We start from the raw sequence: 26,940 nt of genomic DNA, 5'->3' as shown, positions 1-26,940 counted from the left end.
TAAATTAATTTAATTAGGTAATATAAACTGATCATCCCAAGATGTAGTTAATAACAACTAACATTGGGTTTAAGATGTTGTATTTATTTATTTTTAACTTATTTATTTTATTTTATTTTTAACTTAATTCATTCACTAAGGTGGGACTTGAATTCACCACCCTGAGATCAAGAGTCACATGCTCTACCAGCTGAGCCAGCCAGTCACCCCTGATTAAGATGTTATTAATTATTATTAATAACACTTTCAAGTGCTTGCTACCATTTATCACTTAACCTTACTTCCTACCTTCTCACCCAAAATACAGAATAAAAGATAAAGGATGACTCTACATGACCATGACAATTAAAAGAACTACCTGCAAAATATTCATAGAATAGAAGAAACTTAATTATGCTCATTACTTCTTGCTCTTTGGGGAACAGATGCACTGCAATAATATTAACTGTAAGGCAAATTTCACCTTTCACTAATTCTCACTGAATCAGTAAGAATGGATTCACCTCCTGAATCAATCAGGAAGCTATACAGAGGTCTGATTAAGAGTGTGGGCCCCAGGGTGCCTGGGTGGCTCAATCAGTTGAGCATCTGACTCTTGATTTTGGCTCAGGTCATAATCCCAGGATCATGAGATCGAGACCTGTGTTGGGCTCCACACTGAGCATGACACCTACTTAAGATTCTTTCTCTGTCAGGGGCGCCTGGGTGGCTCAGTTGGTTAAGTATCCGACTCTTGATTTCAGCTTGGGTCATGCAGTTTGTAGGTTCAAACCCTGAGTCAGGCTCTGTTAGTGAGAAGCCTGCTTGGGATTCTCCCTCTCCTCTCTCTCTGTGCTTCCCCTGCTCGCTCTTTCTCACTCTCTCAAAATAAATAAACTTTAAAAAAAAAGATTCTCTCTCCCCTTCTGCTCCTCTCCCTAAGTTCATACTCACAATTGCTCTTAAAAAAAAAAAAAAAGAAAGAAAGAAAGAAAGAAACAAAATCCCAAAAGAGTGTGGGCTCCAGATTTTGTCTGCCTGCATTTAAATGCAGGCACTACACCACTTAGGTGCTGTATCCACAGACAAGATACTTAACTTTCCTCTAAGTCTCAGCTTCCTCATCTATCACTTATTAAATGGGGAAACTAACAAGTACTTGGTAGGTATTTTACAGGTTTAAAGGAGAGCATCCTTATAAGTAGTTAAGCATGGAACACACGAGTGTCCTATATTGTTCTCCTCATTGCCCTGCTCTAATGATTAAATCCATGATTCCCTCACTAAGTCTGCCCACTAGCTTACCTCAGACATAAAGATATCAAATATCCTTGTTGCAATTGGTAATGGAAAAGTCGTAAGAAAGATAGTCAGAAACCAGGATGATGCATACATTGAGGTATGAAAACTCTGAGACTGAAAATGTACAAAGAGCTCTGGAAGATGCTCCTAAAGAAAAGAAAGGAATTAATTAAGACACAGTAAAATTCGGCATTTTAAACCAGAGTATTGTGTGTATACTAATAGCCTATTTCAAAGATTAGATCAGGCATCACTTAGAAAAGTTAAGATGTAGAAATTGATACATTCAGGAAAGTGGTTACTATCTGGGAAAGGAAGAAGGGGAAAAGGATGTGGAGTCAGAATTTAGGCTGTATCTAGAACATTTACTAATAAAAATCACAATTAAAACAAATAAATAAAACTTTAATATTTATTTAATCATGTTGGTAGGAACACAGCTGTCTGATATTTTCTGTACTTTTCTAAAACTGTAGTAATTCCAAAAAAATTTTTAAAGAAAAGAAATGCTACGTGGAAATACTTTCTGGTGCTATCTACCATTGATCACCCATCCTTACCTTCCTACCTTTTCACCCAAAATACAGATGCTTCCTCAATTCTAGTAATTCAAAACATAAATGACACATTAACTGAAAATAAACCAAGAGAAATTAAGGTTGGTTAAAAACATTATTTCAGAAAGAAAATTTTATTTAAGATTCATCTCAATTCCCATTTTATCTTTTTCTTTAAAATGTGCCAACACTTTGCATATCTCCTGCAGGTAAGGCAGCCAGGGAAAAGCAGACTCATAAAAGCAGGCTTTCATGTCTGCTGAATCCTGAACGTATATTCTTAAGTTCTGCTTATCTAATTGAAATTCAAGTCAATGAGAATACTTACACCATAATATTACAGGACAATATTACAGTAAACTAAAAAAATATATATAAATTAACTCTAGAAGGGTAAAATATTTCAAAAATATTTTTCACTTGATTTTGATTCCTCTCCTCCCCTTCTCTACACCCTCACACAGTCACTACACTCTGAGTCTTAAACTAGCAACATAAAAGCATTATTTTAAGAAAATATTACAGGCTAGCAAAAAAAGTGAGATAAAAAGGGAAAGAAAGGCAGGAGAGAGGACTGAAAGAACAGACAAGCCTGAAAAGAAGTGAACTGATGTCAGTGTCATGTCATGAGCTCTTGTGAGAGCAAAGTCTCTATAACAATAATAGGATACAATAGGGCATAAAAAGGAAACTCATGCATTTAGGCAATGTGGTTGTGATATATTTGGCATAAATGCTTCAAGTCTGAATATGAAAACTGCAGTCAAGTTCCAGACTGTGCTCTACCAGCAGATAGCATCTAACTGATGTGTTAACCAACCAACAATCATGGGATTAAAACACTGACTTTTCAATTGCTAAAATGCTTTTAACATTGAATTTACTTAGTTGTCACTCAAACCAAGAAGACAAAAATATAAAGGCAATATGCTTTTCGTTAACACTACAATTTTACCTGTATCATGCATTCAAACTGGTACATACATAGGCCCAATTCTGCCATACTTGGCTTAAAAAGTTCACGAAGTCTATAATCTTGCATTAATTTAACAAATACACAGAAAGCTTCTTCTTCTGGCATCTACAATATAAGGGGGAAAAGCAACACAGGTTAATGTTCTGTAATACACAAAAAAGCTAAATGCTTATTTAAACTAAGAACCCATCCAAGTATAAAGATGTTTTTGAATGTCCATGTGTTACAATGTTAAGAACACTGGACTAGGTATCAAAAGATTCTAATCTCCCATTCTCAGAATGAGAGGTTAAACAAATTTAACAACTTCTGAGACTAACTGCCTCACTTGCCTAATTCATGAATTCTATCAACCAATATTCCTTTAGAGACAGATAGCTCTGTTCTACTGGGTATATACCAGTGAAAAAAATAAACACTCTACCCTCATGGAACCTGAACCTTTTAGTTGGAGAAGAAAGATAATATGTGCAATAAATCCATTAATATATATGCCAGATGGTGATGAGTGCTATGGAAATAAAATACAGTAGGGTTACAGGAAATGCTGGGGAGATACACTGCTATTTATATAGGCAGATCAGGCAAAGTCCCTTGAAAAGGGAGCATTTGAGCAGAATACTGAAAAAACTAAGGGAGCAATTGAGGAAAAGACCAGTCCTAGGAGAGTATAAGGCCTCGGAGTAGAATCACAAGTGGCATGCTCAAGGAACAGCAAATAGACCACTAAATTAGGAGTAATTCTGCAAGTGGTAGTTAGCTTATGGAGGAGAAATACACGGAACCAAATTACAGAAGGTTTTAGAGACCATTGTAAGGATTTGGACTTTTACCTTACATGAGATGGGAAGACTTTCAATGGTCCTAAGCAGAAATTATATGATACAGTAAGTGTTTAAAAAAAAGAAAAAAAAAAAACTTGTAAAATATATTTTCAAAGAATCTGTAAGTAAGGTTTAAAGGTAACAGTTTCATATTTTATTCTTACTAACAACTGTCTCACATTTTATGTGAAACGCACAAGAAAAATATTTTATCCGAAACTCACAAGAAAAGCTGTATCAAATAAGATACGAATATAAGAACTCTTTAAAGAGCTACACAGATATTCAGAGTATTTTCTTATTTTCTAATGCTCATTTATTCACATTATACTAATGTGTTTTATTTTTTTTTTTTAATTTTTTTTTTCAACGTTTATTTATTTTTGGGACAGAGAGAGACAGAGCATGAACGGGGGAGGGGCAGAGAGAGAGGGAGACACAGAATCGGAAACAGGCTCCAGGCTCCGAGCCATCCGCCCAGAGCCTGACGCGGGGCTCGAACTCACGGACCGCGAGATCGTGACCTGGCTGAAGTCGGACGCTTAACCGACTGGGCCACCCAGGCGCCCCAATACTAATGTGTTTTAAAAGAAACCTTGGGGAGCCTGGGTGGCTCAGTCAGTTAAGCATCCAACCTCGGCTCAGGTCATGATCTCATGGTTTTTGAGTTCAAGCTCCGCATTGGGCTCTCTGCTGACAGCTCTGAGCCTGGAGCCTGCTTCAGATTCTCTGTCTCCCCCCTCTCTCTTCCCCTTCCCCCTGCTCATGCTCACTCGCGCTCTCTCTCTCTCTCTCGAAAATAAACATTTAAAAAAAATTTTTAAATAAAATTAAATAGTAAAAAAAATAAAATAAACCTCAAAGGATCTCTAGGCATTCTTACTAACAACTGTTTCTAATAACTTTTTTTCTTGGCCTTAACACAGCCTTGGACAGAAGTCAAATGTTACTCTTAGTAAAACCTATACTTCCTTCCTTCCTCCCAACACACACAGCAACAATTCTGCCTTGAAGACCATCCTTATCAATTCCACAAGCCCTATAGCCCCACTGATTTATGTTAATCACCATAAGAAGCCACACAACCTGGAACTCTCATCCCATGTGGTTCTACTGTTCCCCAAATTTAACCCCATGTCCAGCCTTCCCTAAACCTTTTCCACAGCACTTTCTGGAACTCATAACCTGCCATCAACAAAATATGCTACCTAGATCCTCAATCTCTTTACTAAATGGTCTTTCACCTTCTTCCTCCAACTGAAACTTGCCTCCCCTAAGGGGGCTGTTTTCTCTACTATAGTACTGAAAGCAACCAGGGAGTAAAGGTCTATTTCTCTTCCTGGAACTCACTGACTCATTGCCATTGCATTAACTCCCCCTTCTCTCTGAAACAGATACTGTGGATATTTCCTATTACTCTTCTTTTTTGTAATATCTACAAACCTCTAGGTCACTCACCTGAACCTTACTCATTTTCATGAGGATTAATTCCCTGGCCTAGCAGATCTTACTTAGCCTTCCTTTCTTCCAATGATCTTAACTCAGGTTCTAGAGCCACACCGCTTATGGTTCAAATTCCACTTAGCTACATGACCTTAAGCAAATTATTTAATCTCTCTGTTGCTCAGTTTCAACATTGGTCAAATGAGTAAAATAACAGCACTTATTTCACAGGGTTGCAATGAAGATTAATAGAGTTATATGACCTTGCAAGCCTATCACTCATTTATATCACACTACCTTTTTTCTGTTCCCAACTCTCGTGTGTTCTTTGCTGCCTATACCCTGTTATATTTATTCAGTCACTTAAATCCACAATAACTTTTGCCTGTCTCTCTCAGTAATAATTCCAACTGCAAAACTCTACCCTTTGATAAATCAAACTCTAGAAGTATATCTAGGCAACGGAGAGTAGTTGGGTAAAAACAAAAGACTTTTACCATGCTGGCTGATCTCACTTTGAATTCAGAACCACTAACGTCAGTGGATCTTTAATGTTTCTGGTATGCTTTATTTCACTAATTTAATCACTCTCAATCTATGAGGCCACCATTTCAAGCTTTCTTCTCTATCCTCAAGCTTTCACGGCCTCCTTCCCACTCAACTCTAATCTAATGACCTTATTTCATACTTAAATTTTTTAAAAATTAGAAGCAATATAAAGAGAATTTTTCTCACACTATCATAAATATCATCCTACCTGCATCTGCATCCATTTTATAGCCTCTTGTCTCTCTCTTCCATTGGCCTGAACCTTTACCACAATTCTGGTCTCATATTTCCAACTGCCCACTTACATTTCCACTTGGACATCTGATAGACATCTCAAACCACTCCTAATTTCCTACTCTGCCATTCCTTGCCCAAACTTCCACTCAAAATCCATATGTGTCATCACTGTCTCCTTTCCTTTTACTCCACATCCAATCTATCAGTAACTCCTGCTGGCTCTATATTAAGATTATTTCAAGAACCAACCACTTTTGACCAAAGACACCTAATCCAAACCACAATCAAAAGAGTAGTCCATTGTCTGAAAAACTCTAAAAGCCTCCTCATGGGTCACTCTGCTGCCTCCTCGGCCTTCCTTCCCAACAATCTATTCCCTATACAGCATGGAGCTGCCCGAGTGTTCTTTTCAAGGCTTGAATTAGACCATTTCACTCCACTGCTCAAAATACTCTAGTGGTTTTCCATATCCTCAGTAAAAGTCAAAATCCTTACAAGGTCCTACATGACATGACCCCTTACTACTTTTCTCGTCTCTTCTCCCACCACTACCTTCCCCTTTCCATTCCACCCCTACCACCCCTCATTTTACTGACAGTGGGAATGAATAAATTTTTTGTCTTATAAGGATTTCTGCTCAGGGCACCTGGGTGGCTCAGGAAGTTAAGCATCCAACTTCAGCTCAGGTCATGATCTCACGATTTGTGGGTTGAAGCCCTGCATCAGGCTCTGCACTGACAGCTCAGAGCCTGGAGCCTGCTTCAGATTATGTGTCTCCCTCTCTTTTTGCCCCTCCCCCACTCATGCTCTGTCTCTGTCTCTCTCTCTCAAAAATAAAATATAAAAAAAAAAATTTCTTTTCTGAAATATTACAGGTTCCATTCCCTCTCTCCTCCACAAAGCACTAATGTGGGAAATGCCAATTTTTTAAGTAAGTTGAAGTAATCAAATAAAAGACCAAAGAGGGGGAAAAAAAATCACTGGGTCCTCCTCAAAAGAATTGAAAACAATGCTTTCAAAATGAAAAAGTGTAACACTGAGTAAAATATAAATATGAAGAACAATCACCTAGTTGTTTTACAGCCACTCCTTTCTATTAGAAATCTGTGGAGCAATTGCACTGCTGCATACAACAAATCTTGGAGCAATTGCACTGCTGCATACCTTTTCTGTGACACGGACTCAATAAGAATCCATGCCTTTTGCAAAGGTCTAATGGGGACACTATCTACCTAATTTTGTTGGAGTATTAAGACATACACAAAACACATCCAGCACTTTTAGCTATTTTAAAACAACATGTACTAATTAAGCTAACTTTACAAAATTTTTCCTCAAACACTGAGTTATGTTGCCAAGCTAACATGTGGGAGGCAATATAGCATAGGGTATAAGAGAATTAAGTTTTAGAAACAAAGAGAGGGGCCTTTGAATCTGGCTCTACCACTCTTTCTAGCTTATGGCCCTGGGCTAGAAAATTATTGTTATGGTAATGTATTAGCTGCCATTGACAATAAAAGATAAATAAATTAATCAATAAATGAAAGTATCACTACCAGCACTGCCTACAGTGTCTTGGAGGAAAATGTGGTGGCCCCTTGGGATTCCTATAGCCCTAGGTCTACTGTTAAGAGATTCGTAACTCAAGAAAAAACTGCCCTTTAAATACTCAACAGAAATGACTACTGAAAGGTTATTCTGGAACTAATATGAATGTAAAAGGAATAGAATTATGAAAAAAAAATCACTCGATTTATAAGAATGTTTGAGTTCAACAGTAAATAGCCTACCAATATTAATCAACTACAAATTAAGAAAAATCACTATTGTGCAAAACCTCAACATTAACAAAACTAGTTTTGTTTTCATTATTTACAATCTAATATCACCTAGAAATGGACAGTTATCATGCAACAATTGGCAGTAGTTCCTATATTATAAAACAAAGTAAATATCAGTCACTCTTATTATAAATCAGTTTCTGTGACATGAGGTTTTTGCTACTCAGAAAAGTAGTGTGTATGTATTCCTGAGAGTTACAAAGCTTTAAAATTCAGGCAGAACTGCTGGGAAACTGAAGCAAAGCATGGAGCAACACGGTTTCAAATTCCTACTCTGCTTTTATCTACCAAGAAAAATCATCTTGGGCCAGTCATTGAATTTTTATTGCATGTCTACTATATGCCAAACACCACGGTAGGTTTTTACATATATTATCATATAACCCTCACAATGAATCTGAAAGTACACAGTGTTACCTAATTAAGGCTCAGAGACAGATTAAATGATCTAGCCCAAGTTCACAGAACTCAGTGTAGCACTGAGATGGAAAAACCAGCTTACATATATGACTCAAATCAAGCTATCTCCACGGTTTCTCTTCAGACTACATTTTAGTGTGAGAATAAGAGTACAATGGACTTGAAAAAAAAATTCAACGTAAGTGAAAACACTATTTGTCATTTCTCTTCTAAGATATAAACTGGTGATCCTGCCCCTGACTTCTGAAAACATCCTATCCAAACCCACTCCAAAGTAAGTCACTGTCAATAGAAATATAGGTTATATCCCTGGGGCAGTAAAAATAATTGAGTATCTATATTTGGTTTAATTTTTTTTAAGATTATTTATTTACTTTTGGGGGTGGGGGGACAGAGAGAGAGAGAGAATATCCCAAGCAGGCTCCACACTGTCAGCACGGAGCCCGATGTGGGGCTCAAACTCATGAACCATGAGATCATGACCTGAGCCAAAACCAAGAGTCAAACGTTTAACCGACTAAGCACCCAGACATCCCATGAGCATCTCTATTTTAGAACCTATAACAAGATAGGCATAATAAGCACTTAACTCTGTGACAACCAAAATTTCTGTGTGAATTTGCAAAGATGTATGACATAAATAAGATTTTCATACCAACACTTTAATCATATCCTCCTTAGTTGGGAAAACATTAGTCTTTATTAAATATTGACATGTAAGTTAAGATTTAAAAGTAGATACAGGCTATATAGTACAATATTATGGCTCAAATGTAGACACCAAGAAGCTGAAATTTCATTACTGGAAGGACATTATTGTATATGTTATTTTCAAAAATTTTAATATTTTAAAGTGAAAATTAACTATCCCTATTTAAATTATGCCTAAAGAAAAATTCCCAGTATCAAATGCTTAATAAAAACAAGAATGATTCTTTAATTCTCCTATTCAACTTCAATAAGGAACTTAGAAACTTAATAGTTGTACTAACTTACCTGCATAAGCAACAATCCAACTATAAAAGCACTTCCTTGACAGTAACCAACCTCACGATCCACTAAAGAATATGCCTAAAAAGTAAAAAATGTTCAAAAGACTTTAACATGATGTATTATATCTTTCTTCTCTAAAAACCTAAAAATAGTGAGATGATGGAGTAAATACCATTTATTTTTTTGACAAGCTCCCGCTTGCTTGTCATACATGTTATCCTATTAGGGTTTAAAAAGTAGATGATTGATTACATAAAATTTTCTTTTGATAATTTCCCAGTTAGAAACCGACGCTCCTAAGGACAAGAAAATAAAGGAACTTACACTCAGTGAAGTAACAAAGTTTAAAAAATATTTATCTGATAAAGATAAAAACAGTAAGGTTAAGGTAAAGCACTGGGAGAACTGAAAAGTTCAAAAAGAAATTAATATTTTACAGAGGTAGTTGAAAGGGAAAGGAACTATTTCAAGAAAAAAGGCAATATTGAAGAAAAAATTACAATAGCACACACTCTGAAGAGCTAAGAGTTCTTAACAGTGCTGGCCATAGTAAGCAGAAAACTGGTCCTAGATTGTGAAACTCACAGAAGATAAATCATCCATTTTCATAAAGGATCTTTCTATGGTATAGTGATTTATAGACTATTTGATTCTAACCAATATCAAGCAATGTGATGAATTTTCTAAGTTCTCCAAACTAGACAGTAATGTAGCATCAAAATTAAAGCAGAAATCATGCTAAAGTCAAATTTTTGCCAAAGTAACTGATTACTGTCTAATTTCAACCTTCTGAGAATTCATTTTAAAAAATGATAAATAGAACTTACCTTCATTACATTAAATAAAACCTCCTGTCCAAGGCTGTCTTTTTCCTTAAAGAAATTGTGTTCAGGATAAGTTCTAGCAATGTCCCTTCGGATCAATTTTTCACAAGGTGAGGTCATTTTCAGGAGTTCTGAATACTGATCCTTAATTGGCATACTTTGTGCACTGCATAAAAGTTGCCAAACTATTGCTCTAAAATGGTGAGGTATCCCTTTACGAACAAGCTCCTAAAAATAAAATTAAAAGTAAAATAAAATTTTAATATTGAATTATTGAAGTCTCCTACCTTAAAAGCCAAAGAAGACTTGTTGGGGATTGGAATGGAGTGGAACACTTTATCAAATTTATAATTCACAAAGCTACTCTTAAATACTAGGGAACCTTTTAACCAAGGCTAATACTTGGCCCTTGGATGTGTCCTTTCTTGTCAGGGGAGCTACAACGCCATGGATAAACCCTTGACATTTCTCCCAGAATGTGACCTCTAAAGCTATTAAGGACTTGAAAATCTGCAGAGCTGTGAATGAAAGCACAGTAATAACCGTTGTCTTTCAAAGATTTTAGCAAAAAGTTAAAATAGTGATAATTCAAAGACCTAGGATGTTACTACTTCATTCATGAATCTATAAAAAGAAAGAATTTATAAAATAATTTTCAGCTATATATTTCTACAATTAGGAATCATCTGTAACAACTGATATCTACAATTCAAAACTTCTAATGGGGGGCGCCTGGGTGGCGCAGTCGGTTAAGCGTCCGACTTCAGCCAGGTCACGATCTCGCGGTCCGGGAGTTCGAGCCCCGCGTCAGGCTCTGGGCTGATGGCTCGGAGCCTGGAGCCTGTTTCCAATTCTGTGTCTCCCTCTCTCTCTGCCCCTGCCCTGTTCATGCTCTGTCTCTCTCTGTCCCCAAAATAAATAAACATTGAAAAAAAAATAAAAAAAAATAAAAAAAAAAAAACTTCTAATGGACACAAATAAATGAAAACAGACAAAGCAGGGCTCTTTATTACAGCACTTAGAAAGTACTCGAATCTCAGTTGTTGTTTTTTTTTTAATCTTCCATTAATCCATGCCTTGATGCCCCTTTGGGATAAAAGGAAGAAATTCAACAAAGAATATGAATACCTTAACTTGCTTTTCCTTCTTTTTGCGTACATCTTCCCATTCATTAACAATTCTTCCCCAAAGAATCCAAGAATCTTCTTCAAGGTGGCTGAGGTTGCTAGAGGCTGATGAACTTGATACAAGGGAGGAGCCACTGTTTCTTCTTGACCCATTTACAGATCTTAAAGACTTACTATCCGTCTCTAACAATCTAAAACATAATTAAAAATTGCTCAACATCTAATTTCACAGTGATATTGGATGAAGTAATAATGATACATAGATCTTTACTAATAGCCACGGTTTTAGAATATGCATAATTTCAGTAATATTTGGTTACTGCTGTATTTTTTCATCTAAGCATAGCAATTTCAAATTTTGATAGTACATTACATTAAATATTTTAGTGCTATTTGTCCCATCATAATTTCCCTTCATCTCTACTAAAAATACAAATTAGGAGAAATCTAGTGAGAAAGGTGGTTGGGAGGGCTTCAGGAGAAAACAAATTGCTGTTGGAACAGGTTTAACAAATTCTACTGAAGAACTAATCCTACATGTTTAGAATGCATCCTAGGGTAAAAAAAGCAAAGCAGGGCCACACAAATCACCCAAATCCCTTTTCTTTTTTTCATTTTTTTCTGCCCTTCTATAAATCTGCCATTGTTTGGTCATGCAGTATTGGTATAAAAAATTAACTGGGGTGCATGGATGACTAAGTGGGTTAAACATCCAACTCTTGCTCTCAGCTCAGGTCTTGATCTCAGGGTTGTGAGTTCAAGCCCTTCACTAGGCCCAGCATGGAGCCTACTTAAAACAACAACAAAAACAAACAAAAAAAACCCTGTATAATTATTAATATGAAAATTGGAAGTTTTCACTTATTTGTTTATATACACATATATTTATTTACAATTCTGGATTCTCTTGAAAAATAAAGATGGCAAAACCAAGCCCATCCATATTCCTGCATAGGAAAAACAAGGTGTAGCCGAGTAGGAGCTTCTCCATTTACATGGAGGACTTTAATACACTCGGTCTCCTTAATCCCAACTACCTCACAAAAACTCGAGCCAACTAACAGTTGTTATTTATCACTGGGTTTGCACTCTCAAACTGAGACCTCTTCATTCCTAAGATCCTTTCGCCTTTGTATTTCCTTATCTGTTCAAAGATGAGATAATTTCAGAGATCAGTTCTATGACTTATCACAACATCAAATCTATTATTTATTTCATAAATAAACACACTATAATGAGAGACTGGAAAATGTGGCTCTCTCACTATAAAGACAGAAATTACATGTCATTCAAATAAGGGTCCTCAAAGATCTATTTCTGTTTTTAACATGACTACCACTTACTTAGAATAACGCCTTGAGAAAGTCCTCTATTTAGGATATAACAAATGCTCCAAATATTAAAGATCTATAAAAACTAATAAAAAAATATATGTATCAAACCCTACTGAGCAGACTATTAGAAACACCCTTTGCATTGGAGATTTATTCATCTTTATATCCCTGAAAGCACTTAGCACAATAACAAGGTACATTAAGTATCAACTGAGTTGAAATAAAATCAAATCTGCATATTAAAAAAAGAACTTCAAATCCCAAATATGTCATAATCAGTAACACAACATAATAAAAACTGCACAAATACTATTCTTCATGGGATAGTTTCATACATTTCCACTGCAACAATGATTTAAATTAAATATCCCAAATATGGCTAGAAATAGAAAAATGGATAAAACAGCCAAATTAAGCATCAACTATTTGCTATAAATATTCTTTATTGGAAAAAAAATAATTCCCAAAGCAATCTACATATTCAATGCATCCCTATTAAAATAACATCAGCATTCTTCACAGAGCTAGAACAAACAATCCTAGAATTTGTATGGAAACAGAAAAGACCCCAAATAGCCAAAGCAATCTTGAAAGAGAAAACTAAAGCAGAAGGCATCACAATCTTGGACTTCAAGCTATACTACAAAGCTGTAACCATCAAGACAGTATGGTACTGGCACAAGAACAGACACTCATCAATGGAACAGAACAGAGAACCCACAAATGGACCCACAAACATATGGCCAACTAATCTTTCACAAAGCAGGAAAGAATATCCAATGGAATAAAGACAGTCTCTTCAGCAAGTGGTGATGGGAAAACGACAGCGACATGCAGAAAAATGAACCTGGACAACTTTCTTACACCATATGCAAAAATAAGCTCAAAATGGATGAAAGACCTGAATGTAAGACAGGAAGCCATCAAAATCCTCAAGGAAAAAGCAGGCAAAAACCTCTCTGGCCTTGTCTGCAGCAACTTCTTACTCAACACATCTCCGGAGGGAAGGGAAACAAAAGCAAAAACGAACTACTGGGCCTCATCAAAATAAAAATCTTCTGCACAGCGAATGAAACAATCAGCAAAACTAAAAGGCAACTGACAGAATGGGAGAAGGAAGATTTTTTGCAAACGACATAAAGATCAGATAAAGGGTTAGTATCCAAAATCTATAAACAACTTATAAAACTCAACACCCAAAAAACAAAGAATTCAGTGAAGAAATGGGCAAAAGACATGAATAGACACTTCTCCAAAGAACATCCAGATGGCCAACTGACACATGAAAAAATGTTCAACATCACTCATCATTAGGGAAATACAAAGTAAAACCACAATGAGATACCACCTCACACCTGCCAGAATGGCTAACATGAACAACTCAGGCAACAAAAGATGTTAGAGAGGGTGCAGATAAAGAGGATCTCTTTTGCACTGCTGGTAGGAATGCAAACTGGTGAGGCCACTCTGAAAAGCAGTCTGGAGGTTCCTCAAAAAGTTAAAAATAGAACTACCCTACGACCCAGCAACTGCACTACTAAGTGTTTATCCAAGAGATACAGGTATGCTGTTTCGAAAGGACACATGCACCCCAATGTTTACATCAACACTATCAACAATAGCCAAAGTATGGAAAAAGCCCAAATGTCCATCAATGGATGAATGGATAAAGAAGATGTGGCATATATATACAATGGAGTATTACTCAGCAACCAAAAAGAATGAAATCTTGCCATTTGCAACTACATGGATGGAACTAGAGGGTATTATGCTAAGCGAAATTAGTCGGAGAAAGACAAATCATATGACTTCACTCATGTGAGGACTTTAAGATACAAAACGATATACAGATGAATATATGGGAAGGGAAGCAAAAATCATATAAAAACAGGAAGGGGACAAAACATAAAAGATTCTTAAATATAGAGAACAAACAGAGGGTTGCTGGAGAGGTTGTGGGAGGGGGAATGGGCTAAATGGGTAAGGGGCACTAAGGAATCCACTCCTGAAATCATTGTTGCACTATATGTTAACTAACTTGAATGTGAATTTAAAAAATAAAATAATAATAAAAAAAATTAATGATAATGCTTTACTGCTTTTTCCATAGATATTATTTCACTACGTCCACAATATATCTTATGGAAAAATTAGTGTTACATATATGTAAGCACTATTTTAAAAAAAATTTTTTAATGTTTATTTTTGAGACAGAGAGTGCAAGCTGGGGAGGGGCAGAGACAGAGGGAGACACAGAATCTGAAGCAGGCTCCAGGCTCTGAGCTGTCAGCACAGAGCCTGATGCAGGGCTCGAACTCATGGGCTGTGAAATCATGACCTGAGCTGAAGTCAGACGCTTAACCGACTGAGCCACTGTGGCACCCCTTTGTGTAAGCACTTTTATATATGATTGTAATCCCTCAGAATTCGAAATGGAATAGAGAAACAAACTCCACTGAAATTACTTGAACTTCAGTTCTTCATTTAATTATTAACTGAATGCTTGCTATATGCCAAATAATGAAACTGCAGCACTACCATCAATAGAGAGATGTAATTTAAAAAGAATATAAAAGAATATTTCCTAAGCTAAACCTAAGTTTGAAATATGATGGAAGTATAGATGAAAAAGTGCCTAGACAGAAGGCTTCTAGAGAGTCAGAGAGGTCTCAGAGATTGCCAAGTTCTAACTTCTGGCATAAGCAAGAGTACCAAGTGCAATCATGGGTGAGTTAGAGAAATGGGTAAAGCAGTTTCTTTTCAGAGGACATGGAAATAACATACACAAATATATAGAACTGTGAGAAAAATTTATATATGCAATATTCCAAAGATACCACATTATTTAAAATACTGTTCTTTGATCCAGTGGAAAAAAAGTCTCTTTAGCAAATCGTCCTGGGAGAAGCGGACAGCAACATGCAGAAGAATGAAACTAGACCACTTTCTTAAACCATACACAAAAATAAACTCAAAATGGATGAAAGACCTAAATGTGAGACAGGAAACCATCAAAACCCTAAACAGGCAACAACCTCTGTAACCTCAGCTGCAGCAATTTCTTGCTTGACACATCTCCAAAGGCAAAAGAATTAAAAGCAAAAATGAACTACTTGGACCTCATCAAGATAAAAAGCCTCTTCACTGCAAAGGAAACAATCAACAAAACTAAAAGGCAACCAACAGAATGGGAAAAGATATTTGCAAATGACATATCCGATAAAGGGTTAGTATCCAAAATCTATAAAGAATTTGCCAAACTCAACACCCAAAAAACAAATAATCCAGTGAAGAAATGGGCAGAAGACATGAATAGACACTTTTCCAAAGACATCCAGATGGCCAACAGACACATGAAAAGATGCTCAATGTCATGCATCATCAGGAAATACAAATCAAAACCACACTGAGATACCACCTCACACTGGTCAGAGTGGCTAAAATGAACAACTCAGGAAACTACAGATGCTGGTGAGGATGTGTAGAAAGGGGAACCCTCTTGCACTGCTGGTGGGAATGCAAACTGGTGCAGCCACTCTGGAATACAGTGTAGAGGTTCCTCAAAAAATTAAAAACAGAACTACACTATGACCCAGCAATAGCACTATTAGTAATTTTATCCAAAGGATACAGGAGTGCTCATTCACAGGAGCACATGTACCCCAATGTTTACAGAAGCGCTTTCAACAATAGCCAAATTATGGAAATAGCCTAAATGTCCATCAACTGATGAAGGGATAAAGAAGATATGGTTTATGTATACAATGGAATACTACTAGCAGTTAGAATGAAATCATGCCATTTGTAGCAACGTGGATGGAACTGGAAGGTATTACACTGAGTGAAATAAATCAGTCAGAGAAAGACAGATATCATCTGTTTTCACTCCTATGTGGATCTTGAGAAACTTAACGGAAGACGATGGGGGAATGGTAGGGTACAGACAGAGAGGGAGGGAGGCAAACCATAAGAGACTCTTAACTACAGAGGACAAACTGAGGGTGGATGGGAGGGTGGGGGAGAGGGGAAAATGGGTGATGGGCATTGAGGAGGTCACTTGTTGGGATGAGCACTGGGTTTTGTGTGTAACCGATGAACCACGGGAAATCTACTCCAAAAACCAAGAGCACACTTTACAAGCTGTATGTTAGTCAATTTAACAATAAATTATATTTTTTAAAAAAGAACTTAAATAAATAATAAAAATAAAGTAAAATACTGTTCTTGCCTTAACTCACCAAACAAAAAGGACTCAAATGGACAACAGCCATTAATATAAAAGCTAAAAACTATTAAAACTCCTTGAAGAAAACAGGAAAAAGACTTTACAACCTTGGAATAGGCAAAATGTGTTAACGGGACACAAAGAAACACTAACCTCAAAAGAAAAAATGAAGCAGACTTCATCAAACTTAAAAACCCTACTCTTCAAAAGATACCCTTCAGAAAATGAAAAGATAAACTATAGACTGAGAAAAAAAGTTCTCACATATGTATAAGACTGGTATCCAGAATACACAAAGAACTCTTAAAATCAGTAATGAAAAATGCAAACAACACAGTTTTTTTTTTTTTAATGATTAAGAGACTTAAGCTGACATTTTACAAAACAAAATAATCAAATGGCCAAAAAGCAATGGGAAAACATTCAACTTGTGTTTTAGTCATCAGGATAAAGCAAGTTAAAATCACACTATGCAGTGTGGCTCAGTCAGTTAAGCATTCGTCTCTGGATTTCAGCTCAGATTATGATCTCATGGTTCATGAGTTTGAGCCCTACAATGGGCTCCACACTGACAGTGTGGAGCACGCTTGGGATCCTCTATCTCCCCTTCCTCTGCCTTCTCATGGACTATCTCTCTCAAGGTAAATAAATGATGTCCTAGTTCAACCACTTTGAAGAACTAAATTTTCATTTGATCCAGCAAGAGAAATGAATAATCATATCCACAAAAAGATGTGAAGAAAGTTCACAGAAGCTTAATTCATAATAGTTACAACCCAGAAACAACCCAAATATCCAGAAAAGTAAATGATCAAATTTTGATATATTCATTCCTTGCAATACTAACTCAGCAATAAAAAGAAACAAACTGTTGATACATACAATAAAATGGATAAATTTTATAAATGTTAGGTTGAGTGAAAGAAGCCAGATGCACTCAAGTACATACTATATGATTTCACTTATATCAAGTTCAAGAACAAGCATATTATAGAAAAAATATAGGAGAGGGGCGCCTGGGTGGCTCAGTTGGTAAGCATCCGACTTCAGCTCAGGTCATGATCTCCCGGTTCGTGAGTTCAAGCCCCGCATCGGGCTCTGTGCTGACAGCTCAGAGCCTGGAGCCTGCTTCAGATTCTATGTCTCCCTCTCTCTCTGCTCCTCCCCCACTCACACTCTGTCTCTCTCGCAAAAATAAACAAACATTAAAAAAATTAAAAAAATATATATATATAGGAGTAAATCCTCATGACTTTGGGTTAGGTAGAGCCTTCTTAGGGGCTCCTGGTGTGGCTCATTCGCTTAAGCATGTGACTCTTGGTATCGGCTCAGGGCATGATCTCACAATTTGTGAGATTGAGCCCTGTGTCAGGCTCTGCACTGACAGCGCAGAGCCTGCCTGGGATTCTCGCTCTCCTTCCCTCCCTGCTCCCCTCCTTCCTCTCTCAAAAAAATTATGTAAACTTAAAAAAATAAGTAATTGGGGCACCTGGGTTACTCAGTCGGTTAAGCGTCAGACTTTGGCTCAGTTCATGATCTCACCATTCATGAATTCAAAACCTGCACCCAGCTCTGTGCTGACAGCTCAGAGCCTAGAGCCCGTTTCAGATTGTGTCTCCCTCTCCCTCTGCCCTTCTCCCGCTCACACTGTGAGCATGTGTGTCTCTCAAAATATACATACATACATGCATGCATACATAAATATTCTTAAATATGACACCCAAAGCACAAATGACTATATCTATATCTATATCTATACACGTATATACAGTAAAACCTTGGTTTGCATGCATAATCCATTATGGAAACATGCTTGTGATCCAAAGCACTTGTGTATAAAAGTGAATTTCAAGAACCATTGGCTTAGTTGTGATCATGTGACATTCGGTGTCACATACTACTCATATCGCAAGACATCACATGTTTATCAAGTTAAAACTTATTAGAAATGTTTGCTTGTCTTGTGGAACATTCACAGACCAAGTTACTCCCAATCCAAAGTTTTACGTATTTATAATTATATAAACATATTGAACTCACCAAAATTAAAAATGTTTTGGTGCACCTGGGTAGCTCAGTCGGTTAAGTGTCCAACTTCGGCTCAGGTCATGATCTTACGGTTTGTGGGTTCAAGCCCCACATTGGGCTCTGTGCTGACAGCTCAGAGCCTGGAGCTTGCTTTGGATTGTGTCTCCCTCTTTCTCTTTCTCTGCCCCCCTCCAAAATAAATTTAAAAAAACATTTAAAAAAATTTTAAATGTTTTGTGCCTTCCTGGATGCCATCAAAGTGAAAAGAAAACGTAAGGAACAGGAAAAACTATTTGCAACTCAGAAGACTTATATCTAAAATATATAAGAAACTCTTATGACTCCATAATAAAAACAAGCAACCCAATTAAAAAATGGGCAAATAATCAGAATAAACGTTCCTCCAAAGAAGATATACAATAGCCAATAAGCACATGAAAAGCTGCTCAGCATCACTAATCATTTGGGAAATGCAAACCAAAACCATAATAAGATATCACTTTACAACCACTAGGATGGTTATAACTGAAAGACACAATAACAACTGCTGGTGAAGATATGGAGTACACAGGAACGCTTAGACACCACTGATGTGAATGTAAAATAGTAAAACCACTTTGGAAAACAGTCTGACAATTCTAAGAGAAATGGAAAAGCTATGCCCAAGAAGGGATAGGAAATAAATGCAAATGGGCATGCGGTTTCTTGTAGTGACAGATGCACAAAACTTATACAACAAATATTCATGGAAGCATTTATTCATAACAGCCCCAAAGTGGAAACAATCCAAAGTCCATCAACTGTTAAATGGATAAAAAAACACTGGTACAGCCATACAATGGAATATTATTCAGTCATGAAGAGGAATGAAGTATTAGTACATGCTACAACATGGATGTACCTTGAAAATATGATGCTAAGTGAAAGAAGTCACAAAAGGAAACATATTGTATAATTCAATTTATATTAAATATCTAGACTTCATAAAGTAGATTAGTTGTTGCTGAGAAGTGGAGTGGAAGTGAGAAGAGTAAGAAGCGATGGCCAGTGATTGCTAATGGATACGTGTTTTCCTGTGGTGATAGCTATACAACTCTGAATATGTGAAAAAACACTGCATGGTACACTTTAAAGTAGTGAATTGCATGTATATGAATTATAGCTCAAAAAAAAGTGTTATATAGAAAGCACGTAAAATATATCAATGGCAATAAAAATCAGAAGAGAGGTTTCAAGGGGGTGAGGTTGCTAGAAAAGGGCACAAGAAAATTTCTGGGATGATAGGAATTTTCTAACACGATAGAAATCATCCATGTGTTTAATGGGCATGTGGGTAATACACAATCAAATTTGTCAAAACAAACTATACTTAAAAACTGAGCATTTCTCTGCAAATTATACACCAACTTTATAACAATTTATAGAAAATATTGTCTATGGTTAATGACACTAGGAGCAGTGACAATTAGGTGAGAAACTACTGCTTTTTATTATCGAAAGCCCTTTATAACCTTTTAATACAATGACTTGACTTTAGAAAGAACTGTTTTTTGCTATATTAAATGCATCTATTCTGTAAAGAAAGGAAAAGATAAACATCTAATTTTTGCTTTTCAAATTTGTTGAGCACTCTAACAAATTTTAGAATTTTCTAAAGAGAAACTTCAGAATTTTTTCCAATGTCATAGGCATAAAGAAGTCCTTTTGTCAAAGAGTTGAAGCATTTTCAAGAAGTAATACTTGAAATGATATTATCAAGCCTCTCCCCATTTGACTACTAAGTCATGGCCTGCAGGTAAACAATTTACAAATTCATTAAGAAAACACAGACTTTATAGAATGTGTAGTTAGAATCAGGTATTTTTACTCCTCTTTGCTAAATACAGTGATGAAACAACTCAGGAAGACTCTTAAACAGCAAGATAATTAAAACATTCTGACATGGTAACAGAGGGAGCATACTACCTTGAAAATGTCAATTTCCAAAGACTTGCGGCTAGCAACTGGGAAAATGGTAAGCATTACTCATAGGTCTGTGGACTACTGAAAAGTCTATTCAAAACTTACTTATTTCCCTCTGTCCAGAGCACATGGGTTCACTGCCTTGGATGGATTTATTGCAAGAACAGAAACTACCTTCCCATCCCATCATAATTTCCTTATGACTAACTAGTAAGAAGAAATTTATCAGATTCAAGGAAAAGAATACTGGCCCAGTAGGAATACTGTATACTACAATCAAGGGCATTCCTCACAGATTTGTGTGGCTTCCTGGCCATTTTAAACTGCCACTGCTATACAATAATTCACAAGCCCAAATGTATTCATCCTCCCAGAATGCTGCCAGACTAAAACGTCTCTACTGGATCTCTACTGACTGGACAATACATAATCTTCAGTCTCCTAAGTAAGCAACTCCAAGTTTTTGTAAGAGTTCTACCTCTAAGAACAGCATTTGCTATAACCCCACATTATCTGAGATGGGGTGCTAAAGCTAATTTTCAGTTGGACTTCAAGTAGCATTAAGGATGGAGAAAATGTAGGTGTGGCAGCTTCCAGAAGCTTAGAAGACTTGGCAGAGAAAAGGTATTCTCAGCTCTCTAAAGGACAGAAGCAGCAACTAAACAGAGAGCTGACAACAAGGGGAATATGCCAACACAGGGAATAGTGTGAGTTTTATTTTATTAGGAGATTACCTTTACCATATCTTAACAACTAAGAACTGAACCTTATCCTCACCAAGAGGTCACAGATCTAAGGAAAACAGCAGAATGTGTGTTTTATGATGGGCATGTAAGAAAAAAAGAGTAGCGTGGAGCAGTGCACACTTGATAAACATCAAAGAAAAAGCCTCTCTTGCTACAATACCATGACTGAAAAATACAAAGAAGGTAAACAATGGGTTATCTTTTAGGTGTCTAGAGTATGAAGTACTTGGGGGACATCAATGTAGATAAGCATCTTGTAACTAAAAAGACAAGTCTGAAGCTTAGAACTTATCAGGTAGGCATCTTAACATCTCTGAAAACAGTATATTAAGATATTTGAGAGACAGCACATTCACACAACTTTTATTTCACTATATTGCTATAATTGCTCTATTGTATTATTAGGTATTGTTGCTAATCTCTTACTGTGCCAAATTTATAAATTAAACTTTATCATGCGTACATACGTATAGAAAAAAAAACAGTATACATAGAGTTTGGTACTATCCACGATTTCAGACACCCACTGGGGGTCTTAAAAGGTATTCCACACCGGTAATGGGAAATACTGTATTAGCAAAGAATTGATAGTAAACTTTTTAAATATCCTACTGTACTCAGCATAATGCTTTCCTATGGATACCAAAACAGCAACAAGTCATCATGCCGTTTGGAAATGTGTAAACTGCTAAGATAATTTACAAAGAGCTAAAGAAAGATCTAAGAAAAGCTAAGGTAAAAAAAAATTGCCATATAAGAAAAACATTTGGAAAGCTAAATACTCTGGCACTTACTGCAGAGGGATCAACTTTCCAAACATGGGGTTCAAATATCTCTTGTAACGTTACATCAAAGGAACAAGATATGAATGAATGTACTGGGGTAAAGACAGCAACCAGCAAGCTAAACGAAAAGCAAATGAGTAGCAACAAAATACATGCCTGACTCACAGAGTAGTCACAACCATTCACATCAACACCATCAAGTACAAATTCAAGTCTCAGAGCAACAACAACAACAACAACAAAGGGAGAATTAAGACAAAACACAAAGAATTAACACAAGAAGCAATTCAGAGACAATTCTTAGTGGGATGCCTAAATAATAGGGATCTCTCCAGTTCTGAAAGCAAGCAGTTTTTTTCTTTTTCTTTTGTTTAAGATGAGGTCTCAGAGAAGGTGAACACGAGACTTCCAGCTCCCTTCCAAATATTCTGACCAGAAACTGATGGTTTGAGGATTAGTTTTACACAGACATTGGGACAGACAGGCATAGCATACTCAACTTCTTAGACTTCTTAATTTAAAGATACGATATGGGGCACCTGGGTGGCTCAGTCAGTTAAGCATCAGCTTAACTTCAGCTCAGGCCATGATCTTGCATTCGTGAGTTCGAGCCCCATGTCAGACTCTGTACTGACAGCTCAGAGCCTAGAGCCTGATTCAGATTCTGGGTCTCCCTCTCTCTCTGACCCTCCCTTGCTCTGACTCTCTCTCTCTCTCTCTCTCTCTCTCTCTCTCTCTCTCTCTCTCTCTCTCAAAAATAAACATTAAAAAAAATTTTAACTAAACAATAATAAAGATACGATGTACAGCTAAGCTAGTTACAACAGAAAAAGGAGTTCAATAAATTCTTTTAATTACATCATCAAATTCCTCAGGAAATCAGACAATTGATTTAAAAAATTTTTAAAAACCTTCAATGAAAAGAAGAATAGAGTTTGTGTGACGATCTTAAAAGCCTCGCCTATGATTTAAAATTCATGAATTTTTAACACAGAGACTTAAAAATATACGTTTTGCTCAGCTTTTTACTTCCTTAATATTCAGGGTTGCATTATAGAGAGTATCCTCAGGTAAACAAAGTAATGCTTTAGTAGTAAAACTATAAACTCACAATGAAAGTTATGTTAGATCATCTAGATCATCACTGTCCAACAGAAATATAATGCAAGCCCCTTATATCATTTTAAATGTTATAGTAGCCACATGTACAGTAAAAGAAACAAGTACAATTAACTTTAATAATGTTACCAAATACAGTCAAAATATCATTTTAGCATGTAATCAAAATTTTAATTAATGAGATATTCTTTTTTTCAAATCAGCCATTCAAAACCTATGTACATTCCACTTTTATAGCACATAAGAATTCAGACCAGCCACATTTCAGGTGCTCAAGTGCCACATATGGCTTGTGGCCACCTTACTGGATGGTAGAACTTTAGATGTTGGTAAGATAAAGATATATTACGGTTTCAAAGATTCCTGCTTACTTTACTTAAAAATACATAAAATACACTTAATTTAGTTTAAAAGAACCCTACCCATATTTCCTCATTCTCATATCTCACTTCCAAAACTCTATCAAAAAGCAAATTTTGATTCCAAATATAATGTAAAAAGAAATGAACATGGCTGCAACGCCAAACTTTTAAACCACACAAATAATGGCCTATTAAAAATTGAAATTAGCAACATTCCCCTCCTTAATTAAAATGTATTGCTATTACACTTGAACCTTACCTTCCTAAATTCATCTCTGCCAAAGCCTTCATGTTTTCAAAACGAAAAAGAAAAACACATTTAACACACAGGAAAAAAACAGCTGTCCCATTTCAACTTTAAGGCTATCAATTATTAACTTTCATCAAACAGATCTTTGATATTATATTGAACCATTTCTTCACATCTTTCTGGGGTTGCCACATGTACTGATTTTTAAAAGTCATCATTGCAGTAAAATTATGGGAAAGAAAAAAACAGTTTATAAAATTTGTTATTTTCAATTTTAATTTTCTAAAATATTGCCATTTTTATACTTTCTGAATTAAAATGAGTTAAGTAACAGGAGTAGCATGAGTCTATATTTGGAGAAGAAAAAACTCTTGAACAAAAGCATATCCCTTGTTACAAAAAGTAACTGTGTCTTGTAACTGTGTCTCGTAATTTTTACTTGAATTATGTACTTTGCATATCTATATTATAAACCACAGAAATGGTCAGAGAAAATTTAAGTTATTATTCTTTGAATTTTTTCCTCGGATATAAGAGGTTGGCAGGGTAGTAGGCAGAACAGGGGGAAGAGAGCTAGACCTAGTGTTTACCATTTTATTTTTTATTAGAGTCAGAGATGTGTTTTTCCACCAGGATTGTTCTAAGGTAAAACAATGTGTCACTAGATTCAACCATTCTACAAATAAATCCTTCCCATGGATTCTGGGTTTTAATGAAGGAAAGGAAAGAAAAACTCAAAATGTGAACTCAAAAAGAGCACAGATTTTGGGGAGCCTGGGTGGCTCAGTCAGCAGGGTGTCTGACTTCCACTGAGGTCATGATCTTTCACCTTATGAGTTCGAGCCCCGCGTCAGGCTCTGTGTTGCCACTCAGAGCCTGGAGCCTGCTTTGCATTCTGTGTCCCCCTCTCTCTCTCTGCCCCTCCCCCACTCAAACTCTGTCTCTCAAAAATAAACATTAAAAAAAAAAAAAGAGTACAGATTTTGAGTAATCCATACAAGAACAAGAATGACAACCTTCTGCTCCTTTAACTTCAAATTCTGATTTGTCAAAACCTCTTTTCTGAACGTTTTTAAATAACTCTAGTAATTATTCTTTAGATATTAACATATACACAGGGCACATCTGGTATTCCTGAATAAACTGTGAATTACTTGGAGAAAAGTTCATCTATATCCATAACTTACAATAATTCCTACTATAGTGCTCTGTATGTATTAGTAGTACAGTAATTACTGATCACAACCATAAAAATAAATTCAACTTTGGTCACTTACAAACTCAGCACCAAAAGCTATCTTTTGTGTGCACTATTTTTCCATTAAAGAACCAATTCATTTTTTTATTAATATTTATATTTTAGTTAACATACAGTACAATATTGGTTTCAGAAGCAGATTCAGTGTTTCATCATTTACATACATCATCCTGTGCTCAATACAAGTGCCCTTTTTTTCTTTTTAATGTTTATCTTTGAGAGAGCGTGAGCAGGAAGGAACAGAGAGAAAGGGAGACAGAGAATGTGAAGCAGGCTCTGCATTGCCAACACAAAGCCCAACTTGGAAACCATGAACCATGAGATCATAATCTGAGCTGAAGTTGGACACTCAATGGATTGGGCAACCGAAAAAAACTGTCAACAAGTTTCCAAATTTGAAGAAAACTATAAATGTACAAGAAGTTCCACAAAACCCAAATACAAGAAACATGAAAAAAAGTACAATCAGGCAGCTCTGAATCAAACGGCTTAGATCAGGAATAAAGAAAAAAATCTTAAAAAGAGGAAAAAAAACACACTATATATACAGGAACAAAGATAAGGAATGGATCAGATTTCCTAATGAAAACAATGCAAGACAGAAGTCAATGAAACATCACCGAAGCACTGTGGGGGCTGGGGGTGGGGGAACTGTCAACCTATATGCAAAGAAAACATCCTTACAAATCAAAGGCAAAATGAAGACTCAAACATACAAGAGCAGCCCCACCCTTCATGAATTATTATTACACGAAGTCCTTCAGACAGAAAAAGTATATCAGGTGGAAATCTAGAGTTAAAGAATGAAAGAGCTCCAGAGATGGAAACTATGTAAATATATGAGATATTTTATTATTTTAATTTCTTTAAAACATAATTGTTGAAGCAAAAATATTAATACAGAATGAGGGTTACAACATATATAATAGGAAGACACAGGACAAAACTAGCATAAAGGACTGGAGAGGAGATATGGAACTGTACTATTCTTTTTTTTTTTTTTTAATGTTTATTTATTTTTGAGACAGAGAGAGACAGAGTATAGTAGGGGAGGGGCAGAGAGACAGAGAGGGAAACACAGAATCCAAAGCAGGCGCAGGCTCTGAGCTGTCAGCACAGAGCCCGATGCAGGGCTCAGACTCACCAACTGTGAGATCATGACCTGAGCCAAAGTATACGCTTAACTGACTGAGCCACCTAAGTGCCCCTGTACTATTCTAAGTTCTTACACCACATCTGAAATAGTATGAGATCCCTTGAAGGCAGACAGAGATAAATTAGAGATTTCTACTATGAACCTTAAAGCAACCAGTAAAATAACAAAACATATTTATAGCTGATAAATCAACAAAGAAAATAAACACTAAAAAAATTCCATTAAATAAAAAGTAAGCAGAAAAATAAAAAGGAAACAACAATATAAAACAAAATGACAAGGGTGCCTGGGTGGTTCAGTCAGTTAAGCATCTGACTCTTGATTTTGGTGTTGGTCATGACCTCACAGTCATGAGACCAAGCCCCATGGAGCCCACTTAAGATTCTCTCTCCCTCTGCCTCCCTTGCACACTCTCTCTCAAAAAACAATAATAATAATAATAATAATAATAATTTAAAAAATAAAAGATTTAAACATAAGCATATCAATAATCACATTAAATATAAATGATCTATTTTCCTGAAAACCTAGAAAACACTGTTTTCTAGTCACAAAAGACTACCTACTTTATGATTCCATAATGAAGTGTCCAAGAGTAGGCAAACCCACAGAGATAGAAAGCAGATTAGTGATTACCAGTGGC

General features: G+C 36.2%; 1 protein-coding gene across 1 annotated transcript in view; it reads right to left on the bottom strand.

Annotated features, from left to right (window-relative positions):
• Positions 1-26,940, bottom strand: part of EVI5 (ecotropic viral integration site 5) — a 240,691-nt gene that overhangs the window by 150,018 nt on the left and 63,733 nt on the right. Inside the window, exons 3-7 of the mRNA XM_047086056.1 lie at positions 11,074-11,263; positions 9,949-10,173; positions 9,125-9,199; positions 2,794-2,919; positions 1,285-1,428 (exon numbers count right to left, since the gene is read on the bottom strand). Coding sequence (XP_046942012.1) covers positions 1,285-1,428; positions 2,794-2,919; positions 9,125-9,199; positions 9,949-10,173; positions 11,074-11,263 — 760 coding nt within the window. The remainder of the gene's footprint in view (positions 1-1,284; positions 1,429-2,793; positions 2,920-9,124; positions 9,200-9,948; positions 10,174-11,073; positions 11,264-26,940) is intronic.

Source organism: Lynx rufus, unplaced genomic scaffold, assembly GCF_022079265.1.
Source record: "Lynx rufus isolate CCGP_SWC_20201006 ecotype Redwood Valley unplaced genomic scaffold, mLynRuf1.p SCAF_2, whole genome shotgun sequence".
Classification (NCBI taxonomy): Eukaryota; Metazoa; Chordata; class Mammalia; order Carnivora; family Felidae; genus Lynx; species Lynx rufus.
This window is presented reverse-complemented; position numbering and strand designations above follow the sequence as displayed.